This window comes from Sus scrofa, chromosome 13, assembly GCF_000003025.6.
Source record: "Sus scrofa isolate TJ Tabasco breed Duroc chromosome 13, Sscrofa11.1, whole genome shotgun sequence".
NCBI classification, from domain to species: domain Eukaryota; kingdom Metazoa; phylum Chordata; class Mammalia; order Artiodactyla; family Suidae; genus Sus; species Sus scrofa.
In genome coordinates this window covers 68,356,206-68,378,614 of record NC_010455.5, presented here as the reverse complement: position 1 = coordinate 68,378,614, position 22,409 = coordinate 68,356,206, and the positions used below count along the sequence as shown (strand labels likewise).

General features: G+C 39.6%; 1 protein-coding gene across 7 annotated transcripts in view; it reads right to left on the bottom strand.

Annotated features, from left to right (window-relative positions):
* Nucleotides 1-22,409, bottom strand: part of PPARG (peroxisome proliferator activated receptor gamma) — a 132,386-nt gene that overhangs the window by 55,337 nt on the left and 54,640 nt on the right. The window contains exons 1-2 of one of the 7 annotated variants that reach the window (XM_013981981.2): nucleotides 14,520-14,784; nucleotides 11,668-11,872 (exon numbers count right to left, since the gene is read on the bottom strand). The exons of 5 other annotated variants lie outside the window; for them this stretch is intronic. Coding sequence is in view for 1 of the 2 variants with exons in the window: in NM_214379.1 (NP_999544.1) it covers nucleotides 14,520-14,598 (79 nt within the window). In the remaining variant the exon portion in view is untranslated. Of the gene's footprint in view, nucleotides 1-11,667; nucleotides 11,873-14,519; nucleotides 14,785-22,409 lie in introns of those variants that run through there. One more of the 7 variants, NM_214379.1, reaches the window with a different exon arrangement.

Sequence of the window (22,409 nt, the reverse complement as noted above, 5' to 3'; positions counted from 1 at the left end):
CCCAGTGCATTCATCCAGCCCCCACTTATGGATCCATTAAAATCATTTTGCAGTGTAAACGGACCTGGGGATTTCCTAATTCTCTCCCATTACAATAGCTGATATCCAGAGACAGAATCATCCTGAAATGTTACAGGAAAGGAACTTTTTGAGATCATCTAAGTTCCTCATTTGACAGATGATGAAAACCAAGCAAGGTTATTTGCTCATGAGCAAGGGTTAATAGCCACCCCAAGAAGAATCTAGGTTTTCTGTCTCCCACCCTAGCATCCTCCACGAAATTATTATCCTATGTAACCACGTAGAAAAGGAGACTTTGTAACCTATACCAATTTTTATAGATCTGGATTTTTTTTTTTTTTTTTTTTGGTCACAGCAAATATACAGGAATGATGTCAAAATTATGAAGGAGAAAAGTCTCCTGCAAGGAGCCATTTACTGGACGACAAATCAGAATAAAAAAATCAATAGCAAAATTTGTTTCTGACAAGAGTAATAAACTCTGAATTCATGAAAAGTTTTAGGGAATAGTATGGTAAAGTGACCATCATACCAGTCCACGTTTTAAAAACATACGAAAATACAGGTGTATGTATTTTGCTTGTTTGTTGCAGGTTCTGTTCTGAATAGTAACGTCATGATCTATGAAGGAGAGCTAGTAGCATGTCAGAGGCTCTGGGTTTGAATCCTGACCTACTGCTTGTGAATTCTGGGATCTCTTTTTATCTAATTAGCCCCATCTGTAAATAATTATGCCGTCTACCTCACAGAGCTGTTGTGAAGATTCAGATAACCCATGCAAAGCATACAGCATAGGGCCAGGCAGTAAGTTCTCTATACATATAATTATAGGGGGTAGTGGTAACCAGAGAACTAGAATCATGTAAAAGGAGTGCTAAAAACCTCCAGTGCTACCAGGAGGGGACAGGAAGAGGAAGAAACACCAGCAGAGTCCTATTGTTCAAAGAGGACTACGCCTAAAACAGATGTCCTGTTTTAAAAGCCTCTGCAAAAGGAAAGACCACAGCTTCTCCTCATTCCAATGCTTAGTGACTCTTCTATAGCTGGGAAAGTCTATGTCTCACCTGGCACTCCCCCAACTGTGTTATACATATGTTCGTGATAACTAAAAAGAAAAAAAAATTCTGGTGGGCAAATAAGTTTAGGAAATGCTACATAGAGCCAGTTTAAATCAGTTTACTGTAGGACTTCTTAGACTTACTGCTAATAATCCAAGAGAATATACACAAGAGAGGAGTTCCCACTGTGGCTCAGCAGGTTAAGGACCCAACATTGTCTCTGTGAAGATGCAGGTTTGATCCCTGACCTCACTCAGTGGGTTAAGGATCTGGCATTCCTAGTCACATATGTGGCTCAGATCTGGGGTGGGTGTGGCATAGGCCTGCAGCTGCAGCTCTGATTCCACCCCTAACCTGGGAACTTCCATGTACTACAGGTGTGGCTGTAAAAAGAAAAAAAAAATACACGAGAGGGGAGTCCACAGTAGGCAACACTGCAGGAGTTCACCACTCGATGGAACAGAGTTTGTGAAATGATGCTCTATCATGTTGAAGCTTCTAATTTTTTTCCATTTTCTAAATATATAGTTACCATCCACTGCATACTTGTCCTTTACCACATATACTTGAAAAGCATTATTAAGTTATCCCTTAGGTTTTCTTTAACTTTAGAATGGCAAAGGGCAAGGGTTTATGTTGGTTAATACAACAACAAAACCCAAGACAGAAAATATTTGTTATTTAAACCACATGGAAAGGAATCACTGTAAAGAAAAATCCTTTTCTTACAGACTATCCTAAAAGCTTCCAGACAGGAAGAAAAAGAGTCCCATTTAAAGGATCAGGGCTCAGGAGTTTCCGTCATGGCACAGTGGAAATGAATCCAACTAGGAACCACGAGGTTACAGGTTCGATCCCTAGCCTCACTCAGTGGGGTAAGGATCTGGTGTTGCTGTGAGCTGTGGTGTAGGTCGCAGAGGCAGCTTGGACCCCAAGTTGCTGTGGCACAGGCTGGCAGCTGTAGCTCCCTTTTGACCCCTAGATTGGGAACCTCCATTATGCCATGGGTGTGGCCCTAAAAAGGCAAAAAAATAAAGTACAATAAAAAAATAAAAAATAAAGGATCAAGAATCAGAGAGACACTGAACTCAGCAGCAGCACTGGAAGCTAGAAAACAGAGCAATGTTTTCAATTTTCAAAGAAAAAAATGATTTCCAATTTAGAATTTTATACTCAGCCAAACCACCACTCAAGTGTAAGAGGAGAATAGACATTTTCAGAAATACAAGGTCTCAAAAAAAGTCACCTCCCAGGAGCTCTTCCCCAGAGTTCTATACCAGAACAAAAGGAAAACAGGGGGTCCAGGAAACAAAGGACTGAAACACAGGAGAGAGATGGAAGGAAGAGCCAGGACAACAGCACCTGAGCAGAATCTTCTCCCAGAGAGAATGGACCAGGAGGATGGGGGAAGTCACAGCAGAGTCCCTGAGACACGGGTGCCCACCATGAAGGAGTGCTCCTTACTCTCAGAGAGTCTGAGAATGAACTACACAGAAAAGGAACAACAACAAAACTGAGCAGCTAGTAAGAAAAAAAAAAAAAGAATTATTAACTCCAGAAAAAACAAACCACTAATCAGAATCAGAAGTAAAACTGTAGTAAAGTGTCAGGCTCAACTGTAAGCAGCACTTTCGAAGTTACAGCGATAGAAACACAGACAACTGATTTCACCTCAAATTACAAATAACCATGCTGTGAAGATGGGAGAAAGGACAAGTGTGCATTTTGGGAAAAGGCTAAATTGGTGGGAATTTGTGTGGTGGGAAAAGGCTAAATTCTTGTCTTCTACAGGAGTAAGTCAGTGGGTAATGAACACAATTTTTAAAATAGCAACATGAGCGTGTTATTTTAAAGACATGCAGTAAATACCAGGAGAAATGTTTTAAAAAGTTAAAAATCACTGCCTCTGAGGAGGGGGAACTGGGTGTGGGCTGAGATTTGTGGTTCTTCGTTGTAAGCTTTGTACGATCTGACTTTTAAAACTGTGTGCAAGTTTTACTTTCATAAAAGCAAAACTTAAATATCTTTACATGGTAATATTTCCCCACAATTTCGCCTAACAGAAGGAGTAAATATATTCCTTGCCTGTTACTCAGTCCTCTTAAAAAGAAGTATCAGGCAATAACCTGGAAAAGTAGAGAAAAATTTTAATGCAGTTTCAAGTAAAATCCAGGAAAATCAGAAAAATCAAGGAAATTATAAGAATTTATTTTTTAAAAGCTTGAGTCAATTAAATTCTATCAACTTATTTCTTTTCCTTCACTGGTATCATGAGTTTTAATTAGTAAAGGAAGAAAAAGACTCTGGACCGCACTGGCAGAAGTACAGTTTAATAGGAGCTAATAATTTTTATTATAGGTGCTGTACCTTAAACCCATTACATATGTAATTTCTAAGCTGTTAATGTATATATAATTTATGAACTTATAGGTATATAATAATTTACATGTGCAAATATAACCCATGTCCTATGTGTTATATACAATTATAATTACCACTGAAAAAATTAGACAGGGGTGAAATGATTTGCCCAATGTCACACAGTTAACAGGTATTTGCAGCTGGGGCTTGAATTCTGCTATGGTTTCTCTGAACAGAGAACCTCTTATTTTGGACACCAGGAATTATCAAAAGGACTAAAAATAGAATCCTTAGTGTATCATTTCTCTCTAATAGAAGAAAATATGTTTTCATTGTGTTGTCTACTCAGACAATATTAAAAACCGAATCCACTGCTTCTGTGATCTGATGTCCTAGTGATACTCTCACTGATCTCTGTGGCAGAGACTGAAAGCATACAAACATCTCTCTGTATATGCACATTTCCTTGTAATACACCAGAGGGTCTCACAGCAAATCTCCAAATTCAGATCAACAAAGGGCATATCAGCTTTAGAGGATCCTAAAGTTCGTTTATGCTTTTTAAAAATTCCTTTTCCCACATCTTGCCTAAATTGCTTGCTTAACCCAGTCCTCAGGTCTCAGGGGACAAGAAAGAGAAGAGGATCACGCCCTCATCCAGACTGGTTGTTTCTTCTGCTACCTCAGCTCGAGATTCAGGTCTTCTTTCTCATCACAGCCCAACTAGTTCAAGGTTGGTTCTCCGCTACATCCACCTCTCCCCATTTCTGAAAGGAGTCTTGGTAAAATCTAGACAGGACTGGGGCTAAATCTTTGGAACGGTTCATAACTCTGGCTGATTTGAAATCCTGGTCTTGCCGAGTGCACACCAGCAGCCAGCAACGAAGGGCGCCCAGGTCAGAAAAAAGGAACTGGAATGTCCCCCCCCCCCCCCCCCGCCCGCCCCCGGCCAGCTCCCTCTGCACAGCTGGGTTCTGGTTTTGCAGCAACAGGGCAATGAAAATGGGAGAGAGGAGGCTGAGTGGAAAGGAAAAAAATGAAAGGAATGCTCTAGAAGTTTGTGACTACACAGAAAAGTAGGAAGCCACCAAAGATCTGCCAGAGGCCCTCCTCGCTCTATCCACCTGTCGACCATCATCAAGGACCACCCACAACCAAGAAGAGACGGGTGTGCTGGTGGTTTTCAATAACACTTTACTATGCAAGCACCTCACTTAGCCTAAAACTGTCACTGAGGGGAAAGCGGCCTCACTCACAGTTGTTTAGTCTGGCAAAGTGGGTGATATACTACTCTTTCTTTTTCAATTTACTGTGCCAAGCACTCTTAATGAAAAGACAATGGTCTTAAGCTAAACAAACAATGAGAACCAAAGCGTCAAAACAGATGTCGCCAGATCACTAGTGGTTACAGGGTGAAGTGCAGATGTTCATTAGCTCTACCCTATACATATTACCTTAAAATATACTGCCATGTGATCGCAAAGTATGCATAGTAAGCACTTTTCATTTTAAATCTACCTCCTGAGCCACTATTGCAAATCAAAAATATTCTACATGAAAGCATTTGATACAATTCAACACTCATTCATTATTTTAAAAAAACCTCTTCATTAGGAAGGATGGGAAAACATCACTAATTTGATAAAGACTATCTATCAAAAAACCAGACAGGAGTTCCCATTATGGCTCAGCAGTAACGAACCCGTCTAGTGTCCATGAGGGTGAAGGTTCGATCCCTGGCTTTGCTTAGTGGGTTAAGGATCTGGCATTGCCATGAGCTGTGGTGTAGGTCACAGACGTGGCTCAGATCCTGAACTGCTGTGGCTGTGGCATAAACTGGCAGCCTGGGAACATCTGTATGCCACAGGTATGGTCCTAAAAAGCAAAATAAATAAAGTGAAATAAAATAAACAGACCAACATGAAACCTAAAATAACCATCATATTTGATAGTTAAGTATTTAAGTTTTCCTTCTGAGATCAGGAAAGAGATAAAGATACTAGTTTTCACCACTTCTATCAAACACTGGGGATCTTAGCCAATGCAACAACAACAACAAAGACACAGGATTATGAAAGTAGAAATAAAACTAACGTTACTCACAGATGACATGATTGTATAAAAAAACAAAATAAAATAAAATAAACAATTACAGTTAACAGGAGGATTTAGCAAAATTGTGGGCTATATAAGGTCAATGATATTCAAAAATCAACTATATTTCTGTAAGCCAGCAACTAACAGAATGACATTTAAAAATGATTTTTACAACAGGCTAAAAAACATCAAACACCTAGGGGGGTAAATCTAGCAAAATATAAGATTTCTACATTGAAAACTCAAAAATATTATTAAAAAATAGCTAAGTAAATGAAGGGATATAACATGTTCGCGAACTGGAAAACAGTATCATAAAGCTGTCAATTCTCCCTACATTTAGCTATAGACTCAGAACAATTCCAAAGTATATCTATAGACTAGGAACAATTCTGACCAAAACCCTAGCATTTTCATGTAGAAACTGGCATGTTGAGTCTAAAATTTATATGGAAATTTAAAGGGCCAAGAGTAGCTGAGGCAATTCTGAAGAGAAGAAAAATGCTGGGCGACTTATACTACCAGATACCAGAACCAATGATAATGGCACAGTCATTAAGACCAGATGTTGGTTGGTGCAAAGACGGAAAAATAGACCCATGCAACTGAAGGGCAAGTCCATAATCAACGCCACATGTATACGGTCACCTAGTTTACGACAAAATATCATTGCAGTGCACTGGGGAGAGGATAATCTTTTCAACAGAGTCAAGTGGGTATCTGTATAGAGAAAGCATGTTTCAACCTCTGCCTTACCACATACACAAAAATCAGTTTAATGTGGATGTAGATCTCAATGTGAAATATTAGACAAAAGAGCTTTCAAAACAAAAACAATGACAACCTTACCAACGTGAGTAGGCACAGGTTTCTTCAATAGGATATAAAAAACACTGACCATAAAAAACCCTGATAAATTGGATTACATTAAGATGAAAACTTTAATAAGTGAAAGGAAAAGCAACAGAGTGGGAAAAGATATTTGCAATACTTGTTATCTGACAGAGTATGCTTTAAAACTCATACCTAAAGTACCCAATATTAAAAGAGGCAAAAGGCTTTGCAAAAAAAGGATTGCCAAATGGACAATAAATATCTTAAAAGGTGCTTAACTTCGTAGCTATCAGAGAAAAGGCAATAAAAATGAGAAATAAAAATTACAAGATGATACCACCACATATCTATCAGGATGATTAAAATGAAAAAGAAAATGCTGAGAACCACAAAGATGTGGAGGCAGAAGATTCTGCTATGGCACAATGGGACTAGCAGTGTCTTGGGAGTGCGAGGATGTGGGTTGGATCCCCGGCCCTACACAGTAGGTTAGGTATCTGGTGGTGTTGCAGCTATGGCTTAGTACTTGGATGTGGCTCGGATCTGATCCCTAGCCCAGGAGCTCCATATGCCATGGGGTGGCCAAAAAAACAAAAACAAAACAAAACAAAACAAAAAAAACATGTGGAAGCTTTGGACACCCAGTTACCACTGGTAGGGGTGTTCTCAGGTACAGCCACATTCAGAACCATCTGGTTGTATACCAAGGCTGAACACACCCTATGGCCCAAGCCTATAGCTAATGAAATGTGTACACTTGCTCAATGAAGACCAAAACAAGAGTGTTCATGGCTGTACTATTTGCAATACTGGAAACCACCTGAATGCCATCATTGGTGGGACGGATAGATATATTGTGATTATTTGCACAGCAAAATACTATAAAGTAATGAGAACGAAGGCCAATTATACTCAATAATGTGATTAAGAAACAGATACTGAGCAAAAGAATCTAGATACAAAAAAGATATTCTACTTATATAAAATCCAGGAGTTCCCTAGTGGCTCAGTGGGTTAAGGATCTGGCATTGTCACTGCTGTGGTGTGGGTTTGATCTCTGATCTGCAAACTTCCATAGGCTGCAGGTGTGACCAAAAAAATAAATAAAACTCAAAAACAGGCAAAAGTAATCAATGGGTTGGAAATTAGAATAGTCAGAGTTTCTGGAATGCTGGGATTGCTGTTTATTTATCTGAGGGTGAATTACCTAGGTATGTTCCTTTGTGAAATGATTTGCACACTTTCTTCATACTTCAACGAAAAGTTAAATAATAGAGATATTGCAAAAGGGTCTGGGGTGTGTGTGTGGGGGGAGTAGAAGGAAATGTGCAGACTAACTACATAAGCCAGCAAAAACTTTTTCATTTGTGCTAAAAGGATTAGTATAGAATTTCCAGGGCACTCATTTAAGAATGTTCTTTCAATTAAAAAATAAGTTGGAGGGGGCAAGAAGTTTCCTATTCAGAAGTTATAAAACAGTATTGAAATGTCTTAATAAAATACCTAATTGAAAAAAAATTTTTTTAGGGCCACACCCATGGCATAATGAAGTTCCCAGGCTAGGGCCTGAATCAGAGCTGCAGCTGCCAGCCACAGCGTGGCCACAGTAATAGCAATGCCAGATCCGAGCTGCATCTGTTACCTACACTGCAATTTACAGCTATGCCAGATCCTTAACCTACTGAGAGGAGCTAGGGATTGAACCCACATCCTCATGGACACTAGTCGGGTTCGTTACCACTGAGCCACAACAGGAATGTCCTTTTTATATTTAAAAAAAAATTTATTGCAGTTGATTTACAATGTTCTGTCAATTTCTGCTGTACAGCAAAGTGACCCAGTTTCATATATATATATTCTTTTTCTCATATATCTTCCATCACGTTCTATCCCAAGAGATTGGATACAGTTCCTTGTGCTACAGGGTAAGACCTCATTGCTTATCCATTCTAAATGTCACAGTTTGCATCTACTAACCCCAAACTCTCAGTCCATCCCTCTCTCTCCCCCAGCCCCTTGGCAACCACAAATCTGTTCTCTATGCCTGTGAGTATGTTTCTGTTCAATAGACAGGTTCATCTGTCCCGTATATTAGATTCTAGATATAAGTGATATCATATGCTGTCTTTCTCCTTCTGACTTATTTCACTTTGTATGAGAACCTCTAGTTCCATCCATCCATGTTTCTGCAAATGGCATCATTTTGTTCTTTTTATGGCTGAGTAGTATTCCACTGTGTATATGCACCACATCTTCTTAATCCATTTATCTGTCAAGGGACATTTAAGTTGTTTCCATGTCTTAGCTATTGTGAATAATAGGAACACAGGGGTGCATGTGTCTTTTTGAATGAAAGTTTTGTCCAGATTTATGCCCAGATGTAGGATTGCTGGATCTTATGGTAGTTCTGTACTTAGTTTTCTGAGGAACCTCCATATTCTTTTCCATTGTGGTTGTACCAATTTACACTCCCACTAATGGTGCAGGAGGGTTCCCTTTTGTCCACACCCTCTCCAACCTTTGTTATTTGTACACTTATTAATGATGGCCATAACCAATGACCTAAAACTATGTGCAAAGTATTTTTTAGGCCCCACAAGAAATCCATTATAATGTAGTTCTTGACCCTGAGAAGTTAACTGAGGTGAAAGATGTTTGAGAACAGAAGGAAGTACAGAGACTAAACCAGTGACAGAGACAAGAACTGTAGAAACGTAGAGGAGAGCGACTTAACATGTTCTTAAAACAATCGGGGATACCTTCATGGTAGAGATAGGTTTTGAATGATAAGAGCCCAGTGGAATGATGGGGATTTGGATGCTTACTGATAAAGATATTCCAAGGAAAAGATGCAGCCTGCCCCTTCTATTACCTGAGCTTATTTAAGCAATGATAACAAACCAAGGGAGAGGGTGCAGGGCTTTTGTTTTAAGAGAAGGGGAGTCACAGCAGGGTTTGGAGCAGAAGGACAGGCCTGACTGCCATTTTATCATGATCCTTCTAGATGACTGGTTGAGAGGAGGGTGCTGGGGATAAGGCAGAGGCAGGAAGATCTGTCAAGAGACTGGGATGCCCCTCCAGGCAGAGATCTGGGTGACTTGCATCAGGGTGGTGGCAGTGGAGCAGGGAGAGGACATACACTGCTTTAGGGCAGAGGGAGAACAATGAACGCTAAAGTATTCACAGAGTGTTTCATAGAGCAGACTTTACTTGAATCTGACCTTGAAGGACAGAAAGGATTGGAAAAGGTGGAAGAATGAGAAGAGGCGTTCCAAAACATGAAAGGCTTGGAGGCAAGAGTGAGTGTGGCTTGTTCTTGGAACCAAGACCTGAGTCCAATTAGAGCAAGGCGGCCAATCTCTGAGGTGGGAAGGGAAATAAGATACACAAGGTGGAACCAGACTGCCAAGAGTTCTGAAAGCCAGGCAAAGGTGTCGAGACCTCACAGTGTTCACACTGGTGCCTTGTACCTAAGGCAGGTGCTCAATATGTATTAGAAGACTGGTAATAAAGATAGGCTTTAGGACCACTTCTCTGGCAGATCAGATTGGCTGGCTCAAAGTTTTTCCTTTCAAAGGTCAGCTAAAAGGCTGAACAGAAATCCTGGCATGAGGTGATGAGGGATAATTCACATGTAGGTAACTGACAGTTGACTGTTTTAAATCGACTTTATAATGCAAACCATTCACTACTTGTGGGAACCTCAATCTTGTGTTGGCAATTCCTTCCTCAAATAAAAATTACGTGGGTCTAAAAAAACTGTGTACTCAGCAGCCACATGACCTGAATTCCCAGGTTATAAGAGTTGGAGAGTGTTGCTATCAAATACATATGCAATGCCTGTGTCTCTAAATTAGTTACAGGTGCAAAACTGTCTACAAAAAAGGGTGATCTGGTGGAGTTTTGCAGAAACTTAGTTTCATTCAAATGAGTCTGATTCATTTTCTATCACATATTTTCACAAATACTCAACAGCAGAGGTGGACACCAGGCTTTTTCTGGACAACTCTCTAATGCCTAACATCAAAGTGTCCAAAGGAAGCTAAAATAACAGAAACTTTGTGTCTGTTCTGTTGATCTAATAAAATTAGGAAATTTGCTTGGCTCAGATTTTCTCTGACACAAAGAATACATACCTTCCAAAGACCCATGATGATTTTAGAATCTCCTCCAGCTTATCTTTATTTAAGTTATATGTGAGAATGTTGATAAAGGTAATGATCTATGACAACCTTTATATCAGAGGTATAAAAACTGTTTCTCATTTAATGACCCATGTTTTACACTGTAATCAACCACTTAAAAGGATAACTGCTGTCAGGTAACTTTCAAGACAAGTTGTGCTCCTTAGGGATGATAAAGGAAAATAAAATTCTCAAAAGCGCCGTGTTCTCTTGTAAGCATTTAGTATAAATGACCATTCTTTTAGATGTTTCCTATGATTCATAATTTGGGGGAGGAAAGTACAAGGGTAATGACAGTTTTTGGAAGGAGTAAGGAGATTCTCAGAGCCCAGAAATCTACCAACTCTACTAAGTCCCAGTGATCAAAAAAGAGATTTGAACAGTTAGATGAGGAATAAATGATACAACTAGAGCCAGACTAAGGAAAACATTATAAAGGACAATAGTAAACGTCTAGAGAAAGGCCTTTGAACTGTTACTACTTGTGAGATTATGGAATCCAGAGCTGTCAATGATCTAAATCATCATATAGAGAACATTATAATCTAAGACATTTTTTCATTGTCTCTAAGAAGAAAACACATAACCATTGCTCTCATTCAGGCACAAAGAATGGTTCCAACTTTTGGAAATTCGATCTTTTCACAGACAAATATTAATGAAAGTGGGAGGTAATTCCCCCATTTAAAAAAATCAGACATCGTGATACTTTTTCTAAGTTTGATCATTTCTTTATCAAAACATTCACAAGGTCAGGCAGAAGCCTCATCTCACTCAAAACCGCCACTTATTTTGATGCATAAGGAAGCGTACAGTTCCTCCCCTCCACACACACCCTATTCCTTAAAACACTTCACATTTAGAATATTGTGTGTCTTCCATCCACTAGTGATTAATACCGCGAGGCCAGAGCAATAAACTCTCTATAGGGTGTCGGATGTGCTTTTGCACACACTGTGTCATTTAATCTTCCCACTAGCCCTCTATTTCTGTTAACATATGTGGTAACAGAGGGCCATGAGGATAAGTGACACTTAAATTCACAGAGTAAGTACGTGGCCAAGACAGTTCTGGGAGTTACATTCCCTGATACTTTGTGGGTCCCTTCAAACCTCTGGGAAGGTGAAGACTTGGGTCAATTGTCTACAGGTTTCCATGTACACAGCTGGAGTCACACAGACACAGTTCCGGTCTCCCGCAGTAGAAATGACGGCCAATCACTTGCTCACTCCTCTCTCAGGAGAGACTCGTGTTTCAAAGAATCATCTCTTGCAGCACTTATCACGTCTCTAAGGCATACTTCCATTGCTCAATCCGCTGCAAAGGACAAGTGTGTCATCATCTTTCAATGCTCTGGTGCAACAACTTAAAATTAGAGAATTCACGCAGGATTAATTCTGGCACGAAAAGCAAGAGGCGTATTCAGCTTGAGTTTATGGAAGCTTCCCTTCAATTGTGCCAATTTTTACTAGTGGAAATGGTTTCAGAGCCAGCTTTGGGGTTACTTGGGGTTCCCTGAAAAGCTCATGATGAAACCAGAAAGGAAGGTAAGAAAAAGGGAGTCACTGTGATAATGGAGACCAGGAAAATGTGGGCATAGTGCCCACAGAGAGTAGAGTTTTTATGTTTATGAATAGGACCAATGTAGCTGGACATCTGGATTTTTCACACTCAGCAAGTCCCTCTGTCTTCAGCAGTAGCACCCTGACCCTTGTTATACCCTGATTCCCCTTCACCTGTGATAAGGAAGAGGACCAAATGCATTCCTGGATCTACCCAAGTACCTAATCTCTACAGTGCAGCATCTCTGCTGGCCTCAATTAGCTAATGCTGGATATATTCCCAATTTATTTTCAAGTTTGTCTGTTTCGGCAAGTGTGGAATAAGTAGTTTGTGGTCGCCTACAAAATACCATGAGAGTTATTAGCTATCACAGGTCTTTAGCCTTTAGAAACTCATATTTTTAACAGAAAAACATTTATGAATAAGGAAAAATCAGAGACCATATAACGTAAGAGTTAAATGGTACAATATATAATTTCTTTCTTTTTTATTTTTAGGGTCACACCTGCAGCATATGCAATTAATTTTAATGCTTAAGCACTGATCCCAGGCTAGGGGTCAAATCAGAACTGCCAGCCTACGCCATAGCCACAGCAACTTGGGATCCAAACCACATAAGCTACTTATGTCACAGGCACAGTAACACCATACCCAAGCCACATCTGCGACCTACACCACAGCTCATGGCAACACTGGATCCCTGATCTGTAACCCACTGAGTGAAGTCAGGAGTCAAACCCCTCATCCTCATGGATACTAGTCAGGTTCGTTTCCACAACACCGAATCCTTAACTAGTTGGATTCGTTTCCGCTGCACCACGATGGGAACTCCCCAACAAATAACTTCTTGATTGCTAATGATTTTATTCTATACCAGGTTAATTAAAAAGAAAAGTACTGGGTTATTCTTTTGAAGCGGATTTGACACTCAAAAAATTAAACCCAGGGCAAAATCAAGGCATAAAAATAAAGAGACTAGTACAGAATGAAAACTAACTTAAAACACATAACTATTGCTTACCATAACCAGTTCTTGCCCCCCGAGTTAATTTAAAATATTGGTTGTACTGCATTCTGGACATATTCCTTTCAAACAGACAAAACTATTAAATCTTGACTCAATATTCCTTTCAAACAGACAAAACTATTAAATCTTGACTCAAGAATAATTTTACAGTATAGTTAGGACATTCTGCCCTGATGCAGCCTAAATTAATAACTAGAGAAAGCAGACTTGTAGAAAAACAGAATAATAGACTTTTATATAATACAATGAAACAAAACTCCCATACAAATATGCATTGAGTCTAGTCATCATAATAAAATGAAATGCTATTTCAGGAAATATTTTTTCATAATTTTCAAATCTTGATATTTAAAAAATCTGTGATTAATATGTTCAAACTTTAGGCTTCCAGAAAAATTAAAACATTAAAATGTAAAGCCATCCATTTCAATAATTAAGGAACTTAATTTTAACGCTTAAGCACTTAAAGTATAAAATAGGAATCAGACTAGTTAACACAATCTATTTTTATGTGGCATCTTTGAGAAGAGAAAAAAAATGGAAATACAGAAACAAATGCGAAACAGTATAAAGCAGAAGCAGCTGTGCTAAGACACTCCAGTAGAAGGAGCTGTAGAAATAAAGAATATAATTTTGCAATGGCCGAGAAAGATATGCTGAAAATGAGGTTATCTGTTTGAATCTTTTATATCTGAGTAAAAGGAATAATCATTTATTTAGCCTGCCACAGGCATTTTGGGGCCTCATTTTCTCCATCTGTAAAATGAGATGCTTAGAAGAGGCCTTCGCCAAGGTCCGTGCACTCTGTTCTACAAAGCCTAAGGTGCTATGCTCTGTAATCCTAACAAATACAAGGAAAATACAATGTGGTCTTCCACTCTGGAAGTTATGATTCTTTGGGAGAGATACAAGGCATACGCAATTATCTAGATTTCAAAGTAGAACAAAAACGTGCTAAGACACTTTAAGAGGAATAAATCCCAGGAGAGAGAGAAAAACTGTGCTGAGAGACACGTGACATGTAAAGCTAAAAGGAAAAAAGTGACCCCCCAGGTATTCTAAAAAAAAGACCTTAGGTGTTTTGGGGAAAATGCAAACTCAGAAAATAAAAATGAATAAAAATTTTAAAATATATACTTTGGTTGCTTAAAATTCAGGACACAGGAGTCATGTGCCCAGATAAAATAGGGATTAGATTAGGTTTCTTTTTTTAAAGATCTGAATATACGCATAAGTGAACACAGAGCAGCAAGAGACTGAAACATACACATCATAGAATCAGAACAAATAAAACTTGGAAAACAAGCTACAAGAACAACTGTACCCTTCCAAAACACCCGAAGTGCCCAGTAGCCGTATCTGGACCGACTTTACCTTGTGAAATGTTTGCAGACAGCGTGTCGAAGGCATCGCTTTCTGGGTCAATAAGAGAATCTCCCAGAGTTTCACCCATGACAGCATGGAATAGGGGTTTGCTGTCATTCACACTGATATTTTGTCTATTTCTTGCAAAAGGCCAATCCATTAAAGGGAAAAGATTCCTGGTTGTAGAACTGGTGAAGGCACCAATGAGTCAGGACATCAGTTTCCAAATACTGGAGAGGTGGGAATCAACTCCCACAGGACCAGGGCTGAACTGGCTGGCACACTCCTGTTAGGGGCCAGCTGTGACAAAACGTTGTGTCATAATATTGTTCACTGCTTTGGCAAGACTTGGTACATTACAAGGAATACATTGCCACACTGTCTCGCCAGTGACCCACATGTTCAGTGTCTTGTGAGGGGCACAAGCAGTGCAGTGTTCAGAACTCTCAAAGAGACTGCTCAACATCCACTTGCTTCTTTTTTGTGTCTTTTCAGGGCTGTACCTGCAGCATATGGAAGTTCTAAGGATAGGGGTCGAATCAGAGCTACAGCTGCCAGCCTACACCACAGCCACAGCAATGCTGGATCCTTAACCTACTAAGTGAGACCAAGGATTGAACCCGGATCCTCATGGATACTAGTTGGGTTCTTAACCCACCGAGCCACAGCAGGAACTCACAATTGCTTCTTAATTGAAAAGTTTACATCCCTGAGTTATGAAATAGACAAAGGGAGTGGGATGGACTGAGAGTTTGGGGTTAAGATGCAAACTATTACATTTAAATGGATAAGCAATGAGGTCCTGTTGTACAGCAACTATATCCAATTTCTTAGGATAGAACATGATGGAAGATAATATAAGAATGTATATAGGTGTATGACTGGGTCACTTTGCTGTACAGCAGAAACTGGAACAACATTGTAAATCAACTATAATTTAAAAATTTCTTTAAAAAGAAATACCGGATAAACCAACTTGCACACAGTTTTTTTTTTTTTCTGTCTGCCCATTATCTGATATCTGAAGAAGACTTCTGAATTCAAGCATGTGTTCATAGTTTAAAATTTGCTATCAGCTACTGAAATATTCTGTTCTAAGGTATTTATTCTACTACTTTGTAAAGTATGTAAAAAATGATACTGACAGCTATCTAAATGCCATACAATTAAAGAGTTGAGAGACTGGACATAGAGAGGGCTTGATACAGTTTAGATTTTACATATCAGAGTCTGCTTTCAAAAATTTAATTATGAAGTTTATCCAATTATAGCATATGCAGCAATACTGCATCAGCTGATGCCTGAACATTGGTTAATGTTTAAGCATAAATTCCAGATCATAATGAAAAATGTGGAGTTCTCCCTGACAGGAATAATGCATTACCAGAAAAAAAAAAAAAGGATTTATACTGATAGGTTGGCGAGGAATTGTGGTCAGTTTTGTAATTAGGAAAATGCTGGCTTCTTGCTCAAGGCCTTTGCCCTTTTTGGCAAAGAGAAACACAAGCTGTGCCAGACCTCAATGTGGGAGCAGGTCTCCTCTTGTCACATAAGTGGTCTCAGAACTGCAGCAACTTGTGGCTTTAAAAAGATGCCCCCACATAGGACAGTATATCAGATGAGCAGTAAATCTCTGAATTACACTGATCCAAGTATTCCCAAAATGGAATAAATACATATCTGATTCATCTACATCGAGTAACTAGCCACCCTGCAAGGAACCAGCAAAAGCTTCCTCACCAGTCATGGAGCAACAGCCTGGTGGGAAGAACCCTTACTGTGTCTCAACAGCATAGGATAAAGTGGAGAATTGGGCAATTACATCGTGGATAAGCCTTTAAAAACCCAAAAATCCCTTTTTAAGGTAATTCAAATTAAAACAAGTTTCCTGACAGTCCAAATGACTAGGAAATTACAGTTTGTGTAGAATGAGTTTTCTCTCCATTCAACCTGATTTCTCCTTTCCTCTCAATGGCAGATGGCCTTAGATTACAGGTACAGATAATACAATTTAAAGATGTGATTAGGGGAGTTCCCTCGTGGCTCAGTGGTTAACGAGTCTGACTAGGTACCATGAGGTTGTGGGTTCGATCCCTGGCCTTGCTCAGTGGGTTAAGGATTCGGTGTTGCCGTGAGCTGTAGTGTAGATTGCAGACTCGTCTCGGATCCCGTGTTGCTGTGATTGTGGCATGGGCCAGTGGCTACAGCTCCAATTAGACCCCTAGCCTGGGAACCTCCATAGAAAACACAAAAATAAAATAAAATAAAGATGTGATTAATCCAAAATTCTAGGTTGAATTGATGAGAGATAAAAAATAATTACTAATGCCAAGAACACTTCCCTTCTTCTTAATAAAACAGAACAAAAATTTAAGTCCCATTCGGGCTGCAGATACTCCTGCTCGTGTCCCAAGATGTGTTTGAATCTGGAAGGCACATTTCAGATTTTCTCTGATTAAGTGTCACTCTCCCACCCAAATCCCTATCATCACCTCATTCCTGCCTTCTGATCCTTAAGTCTTTCCAACATAAAAAAAAAAAAAAAGAAACAAGTTTATTAAAATGTCCTTAAGATGATGCTGGATTATAAGAATGATAAAGCTGGCTGAATGATACCACTTTCGGGTGAGAGAAGCCCTTTACGGTCTAACACTCTATTAATAAGATGAGAAAACGCAGAGCTAGAACTTGAATCTGGGTTTCCACCAGGCCTAATTCTCAGGCCAGTCCACCACTGGCCTTCACCAACTCCTATTCCTAGAAGTCTCCAAATCACCCCCTCCACCCCCCGCAGAATACCAAAGTTCCTGGGACAGGGATGAATCTGAGTTGCAGTTGCAGCAACACTGGATCCTTAATCTACTGAGCCACAGCAGCAACTCCTCTAAGTCACCTCATTTAATAAATCAGGCATCACATACATCAGGATAGAGTTCAGGGTAAGTTGAGGGAAAATACATTAACTCTTTCAAGGAATATCAATGAGTCACTGTGCTATTCATTTATCAGTATCTTCAGGATTGGCCAGGTTGGGGGCGGGGGCAAGTTTCTCAATGCCCTTCTTCCTCTCATTCCCACATTTCCTCAGTGAAGATGGCGCTTGTTCATGCCACATAATTCTGAGGATTTTCTCAGTCTTGTTTCTGAGGCCGGCAGTATCACCCGGTTCTCAAGTTCTGTAGTATTGTCTATTTTATTATTTGGGCTATACACGGATTCATTCAAAGGGACTCAGGGACTCTTCACCTGCTGTGACTTATATTCTCTTCTTTTTTTCTCTCAGACATCAGTCAACTTGCCCATCTGCTGTGTCACTAGGCCTTGCAAGACTCTAAGAGTTCTGATGGTATGCATCCACTATTCAAAAGTAAAATTATTTTTAACAGCTAATTATTCCATAGCGCCTGAATCCATTGACTCTTACAGTACTTACCTCAATCTGTCAACCCTTCTTCCCCTAGACCAAATTGCTTGAAGGCAAAAACCTCTCCTAGTCATTGTATTTCATTCATTTACTTGCTCAACAAACATCTATTGGTAATCTATCACACTATAATGGCAAGTATGGAGCTAGGCGCTGACTTGATGATATTATGTGGATGTATTCTTACCTTGCGGAGTTTAAAAACAGCCAATGAACAAAAATTACAGTTTTAACACATAAAACCTGGCACCTAGCAGGCTCAATAAATGTTTAAACTCTTAACAACATATCAAGCCATACACAAAGCATCCCACGTTACTTATACAATATAAATTGTTAAATCATATTTCTTTCTTTTTTTCTTTTTTGGCCTCACCCACGGCATGTGAAAATTCCCAGAGCAGGGTAGGGATCAAACTTGTGCCATTGCAATAACCTGACCCTAACCCTAACCCTAGCCCTTGGTGACAAGGCTGGATTCTTAAGCCGTTGCACCACAAAGGGGCTCCAAATCATATTCTTTATATCAGTGGTAATATTGTGTCCTATCACACTGTAGCACTAGGTCACTTAAGAAATAACTTGCTCACAAATTAAAATGGACAAAATAAACTGAGCCAATCTCATTTGTATATAATTATGTAAGTGTTTTGTCTTAAGATGTTGAAAAGACACTATATTTTATTTTACCACTAAGCACCCAAGCATCCCTTCATCCAATACCTCCTGAGTGCCAGGTATTATTCTAGGCATCAGAGATAATACATTCACAAGCCAACATTCCCATTCTCATTTAGTTCACATTTAACTATATTTATCAAAAATTACCAAACACACCTAAAAGAGGGATCTTTTGGCTTACTTAACTCTGAAGGTCAGTTAGCATGTGCTGATACCAGAAATAATATATTTGCTTAAGTAGAGTCATTGCCATCAGTGGATGCAGTATGTGATCGCCAGAAAATTTATGAGAGTTTTAACATGCACATGAATTTATTTATCCCCAAGGTCTTAAGATTGCCCAGTGCCTTACTCTTTATAATATCAAAACCTGAAGGATATTATAACAAGATGCGTAAAGAGCATGCTAGTGAATGGAACTGTAATGTAAGGTGTTGGAGCTTTGGTCCACGTCTGCGTGTTGTGTACAAAAACTGGTTATCTGCACTTTGCATGTAAAGGATCCTTCAATAAAAAAGTCTATTATCTTCTATCCTTTGGAGAACCCCCTCAGAAAGACAGTCCTTGGAAGTTTTAACAGCGTGAGGAGAAAGGGGCAAAGACCACCTTCCTTATGTACTTTCACAAAAGCTAACCCAGTTTCCCCTACTGAGGGATGCCAGGCTTTGTGCAATGTAAGGTGAGATGAAGATTGTCCGCCCTTGGACTTTGGAGACACCAAGGTATAGATGTGACTATGGGTACAGTGCACACCAGCAGCAGGAGAAAGAATGGGGACAATCAGGAATAATGATAGAATGAGGAGGGTGACAGCTTAATTCTATCCTAGTTTAGGACATTTGAAAAAAAAAGGTCAGTGTGGCATTTGAGAAGGCTACTCCAGTATTCGGTTTTCAATATTATTCATGAAACTTGCCTTCGGCCAAAAGAATCTGAATATTACTCAGCCAAAAAAACTCCCCAAATTTTGGTATATTTAGGAGAAGGCAACTAGAATAGTAACAGCTGTGACTGATTCCATAACAAAAAGTAAAAGAATGTCTAAAAACATGTAATTAATAAAATCATGTTATAGCTGTATGAAGTTTTATTAAGAAAGCATGATTCAGTGTTTAGAATGATTTATATCAAATATTCCTATAAAATAGAATATTTTTCCTGTCATGTTATCCTTGAAAACCAATTAAAATCTTGCTCTTTTTTTAAAAACCAAGGTCACACCAGTTATAACATTATGTAAATTTCACATGTACAACATTACATTTCATCTTCTGTCTACACGACAGTGTGCTCACCATCAAAAGTCTAATTTCCCTCCATTATCAAACAATTGACCACTTTTGTCCATTTTGCCCTCCCCTCTGACCCCCTTTCCTTCTGATAACCATCAATCTGTTCTCTGAATCTATGTAAAAACCTTGGTTTTTTTCTGGTGGGGAGAACTATAGGTTAAATTCAGATTTCATTCTCTGGACTGAATTTGAGTTTTCTTGTCTTTTTATGGCTACCCCTGGAGCATATGGAAGTTTCCAGGCTAGAGGCTGAATAGGAGCTGCAGCTGCAGGCCTACAACCACAGCCACAGCAATGCCAGATCTGAGCTGCATCTGTGACCTATGCTGCTGCATGCGGCAACGCTGGATCCTTAACCCACTGAGCGAGGCCAGGGATCAAAACTGCATCCTCATGGATACTAGTTGGATTCTTAACCCACTGAGCCATATCAAGAACTCCTGAATTGGGATTTTTACAACTTCTTTAATTGCTTTTTCTTTTCTGTAAAACAAGCTATGTTGGTAAAAGTTGGAAAAGCACATATAGTATTCTTTTCTTTGGCGACAGCCCCATTTAAAAGGTTGCTTCCTTTCCTGCTACAAGTGCTATGACACCTATACTAGTTCCTAAAGTTCAGGAAGCTCCCTGAGAGTATGAGGTCTAATATCTGTGAGGATCCCTGGGGCCTTGCACGGTGTCCCTAGTTGGCAGAAAGCACGTGTTTATTGTTTGTGCTGGAGATGACAGCCATGAGACAAACAGCTGCCTGGCACATCTGTCTCATGTGGGTCATTCTAGGAGGAGTTCAGAGACCTCAGGAGCTGACAACAGCCTCAAATTTCTTCTGGTTCCATCAGGACTGAAATTTCCCCAAGGTTCTCTAAAGGAAGCCACATAACTGCCAACAAACAGAAAGACTGAAGCTCCCCTCCCCCCTGCCCAGCTCTGCTGCCGCCTCTTCCTAGTGCAGCTCAAGTTGGCTCGGAACCCCACCTTCTAGTGGGGTTGCATCACTTCGGAGTTTCTCCATAGTCACAGGGAACACAACGTGGGAGAAATGATGCTCCAGTGGGACACATGCCTTTTAGAAGAACAAATAATTCTGTCAATTTCATAGCAACTGTCCCAGCAAGCCCGGGATTCCCATGGAAAGAGACAAAGGAAGGCTGTCATTGAAATCATCTGGGTCATTTTTTTTTCTGAAGGCAAGATCCAGTCTTCTTTAATCAAAAACTGTAATTTGGTTCAGATTAAAAAAAAAACCAAACATTTTCTATACAGGATTAATATTTTAAATATATCATTTTGATTAAAAGAAAAATAACTCAGTAAAATGATAGCTTATAGACAATAGCTCCAGTAGATGTGTATTCAATATTTTAAAGGGACTTCTTACTATTACATTTAGAATGGATAAACAGCAAGGTCCTACTGTACAGCACAGGGAACTCTATCCAATCTCCTGGGACAGACCATGATGGGAAAGAATATATAAATATATATATATATATTTATAAAAGAATATATAGGAGTTCCCATCGTGGCGCAGTGGTTAACGAATCTGACTAGGAACCAGGAGGTTGAGGGTTCGATCCCTGGCCTTGCTCAGTGGGTTAAGGATCTGGCGTTGCCGTGAGCTGTGGTGTAGGTTGCAGATGCGGCTCGGATCCCACGTTGCTGTGGCTCTGGTGTAGGCTGGCAGCTACAGCTCTGATTAGGCCCCTCTAGCCTGGGAACCTCCATATGCTGCGGGAGCGGCCCAAGAAATGGCAAAAAAAAAGCCAAAAAAAAAAAAAGAATATATATAACTGAGTCACTTTGCTGTACAGCAGAGATTGGCACAACATTGTAAATGATCAGTACTTTAATTAAAAAATAAAAGGTCTTCTTGGGAGTTCCTGTCTTGGCTCAGTGGAAACAAATCTGATTAGCATCCATGAGGACACAGGTTTGATCCGGGGCCTCACTCAGTGGGTTAAGGATCTGGCATCGCTGTAAGCTGGTGGTGTAGGTTGCGGATGTGGCTTGGAACCCATGTTGCAGTGGCTGTGGCACAGACTGGTAGCTACCACTCCCATTTGACCCCTAGCCTGGGAACCTCCATATGCCATGGGTGTAGCCCTAAAATTAAAAAAAAAAGACAAATAAATAAATAAATAAAAGGTCTTTTTGACCCTGGAGCAATGTAGTATATGGAAAAGCACAGTAACATTGAAGCCAGAAAGCCTAGGTTTTAGGTTCTTATATGGGTTCAGACTTGTGTCAATTCTTTGGGCTCACAATACTCATCTCTAGAATGAGAAGACCTTTCCACAAGACAGAATAATCCTTGAAGTCCTTTTGGGTTCTAATGTGGAGTAGTTAGCAGCATGCCTGCAACAAGTTTATTTAAAGTATAATGGAAATTCTGTATATTGTAGTCTTAGTCATGGTCTAATCCTGAGTTACTATTCTTTTCATACCTGATGGCTAATTGGGTGACAGCATGAAAAGCACCTTTATCTGGAAACTTCCTTCTTC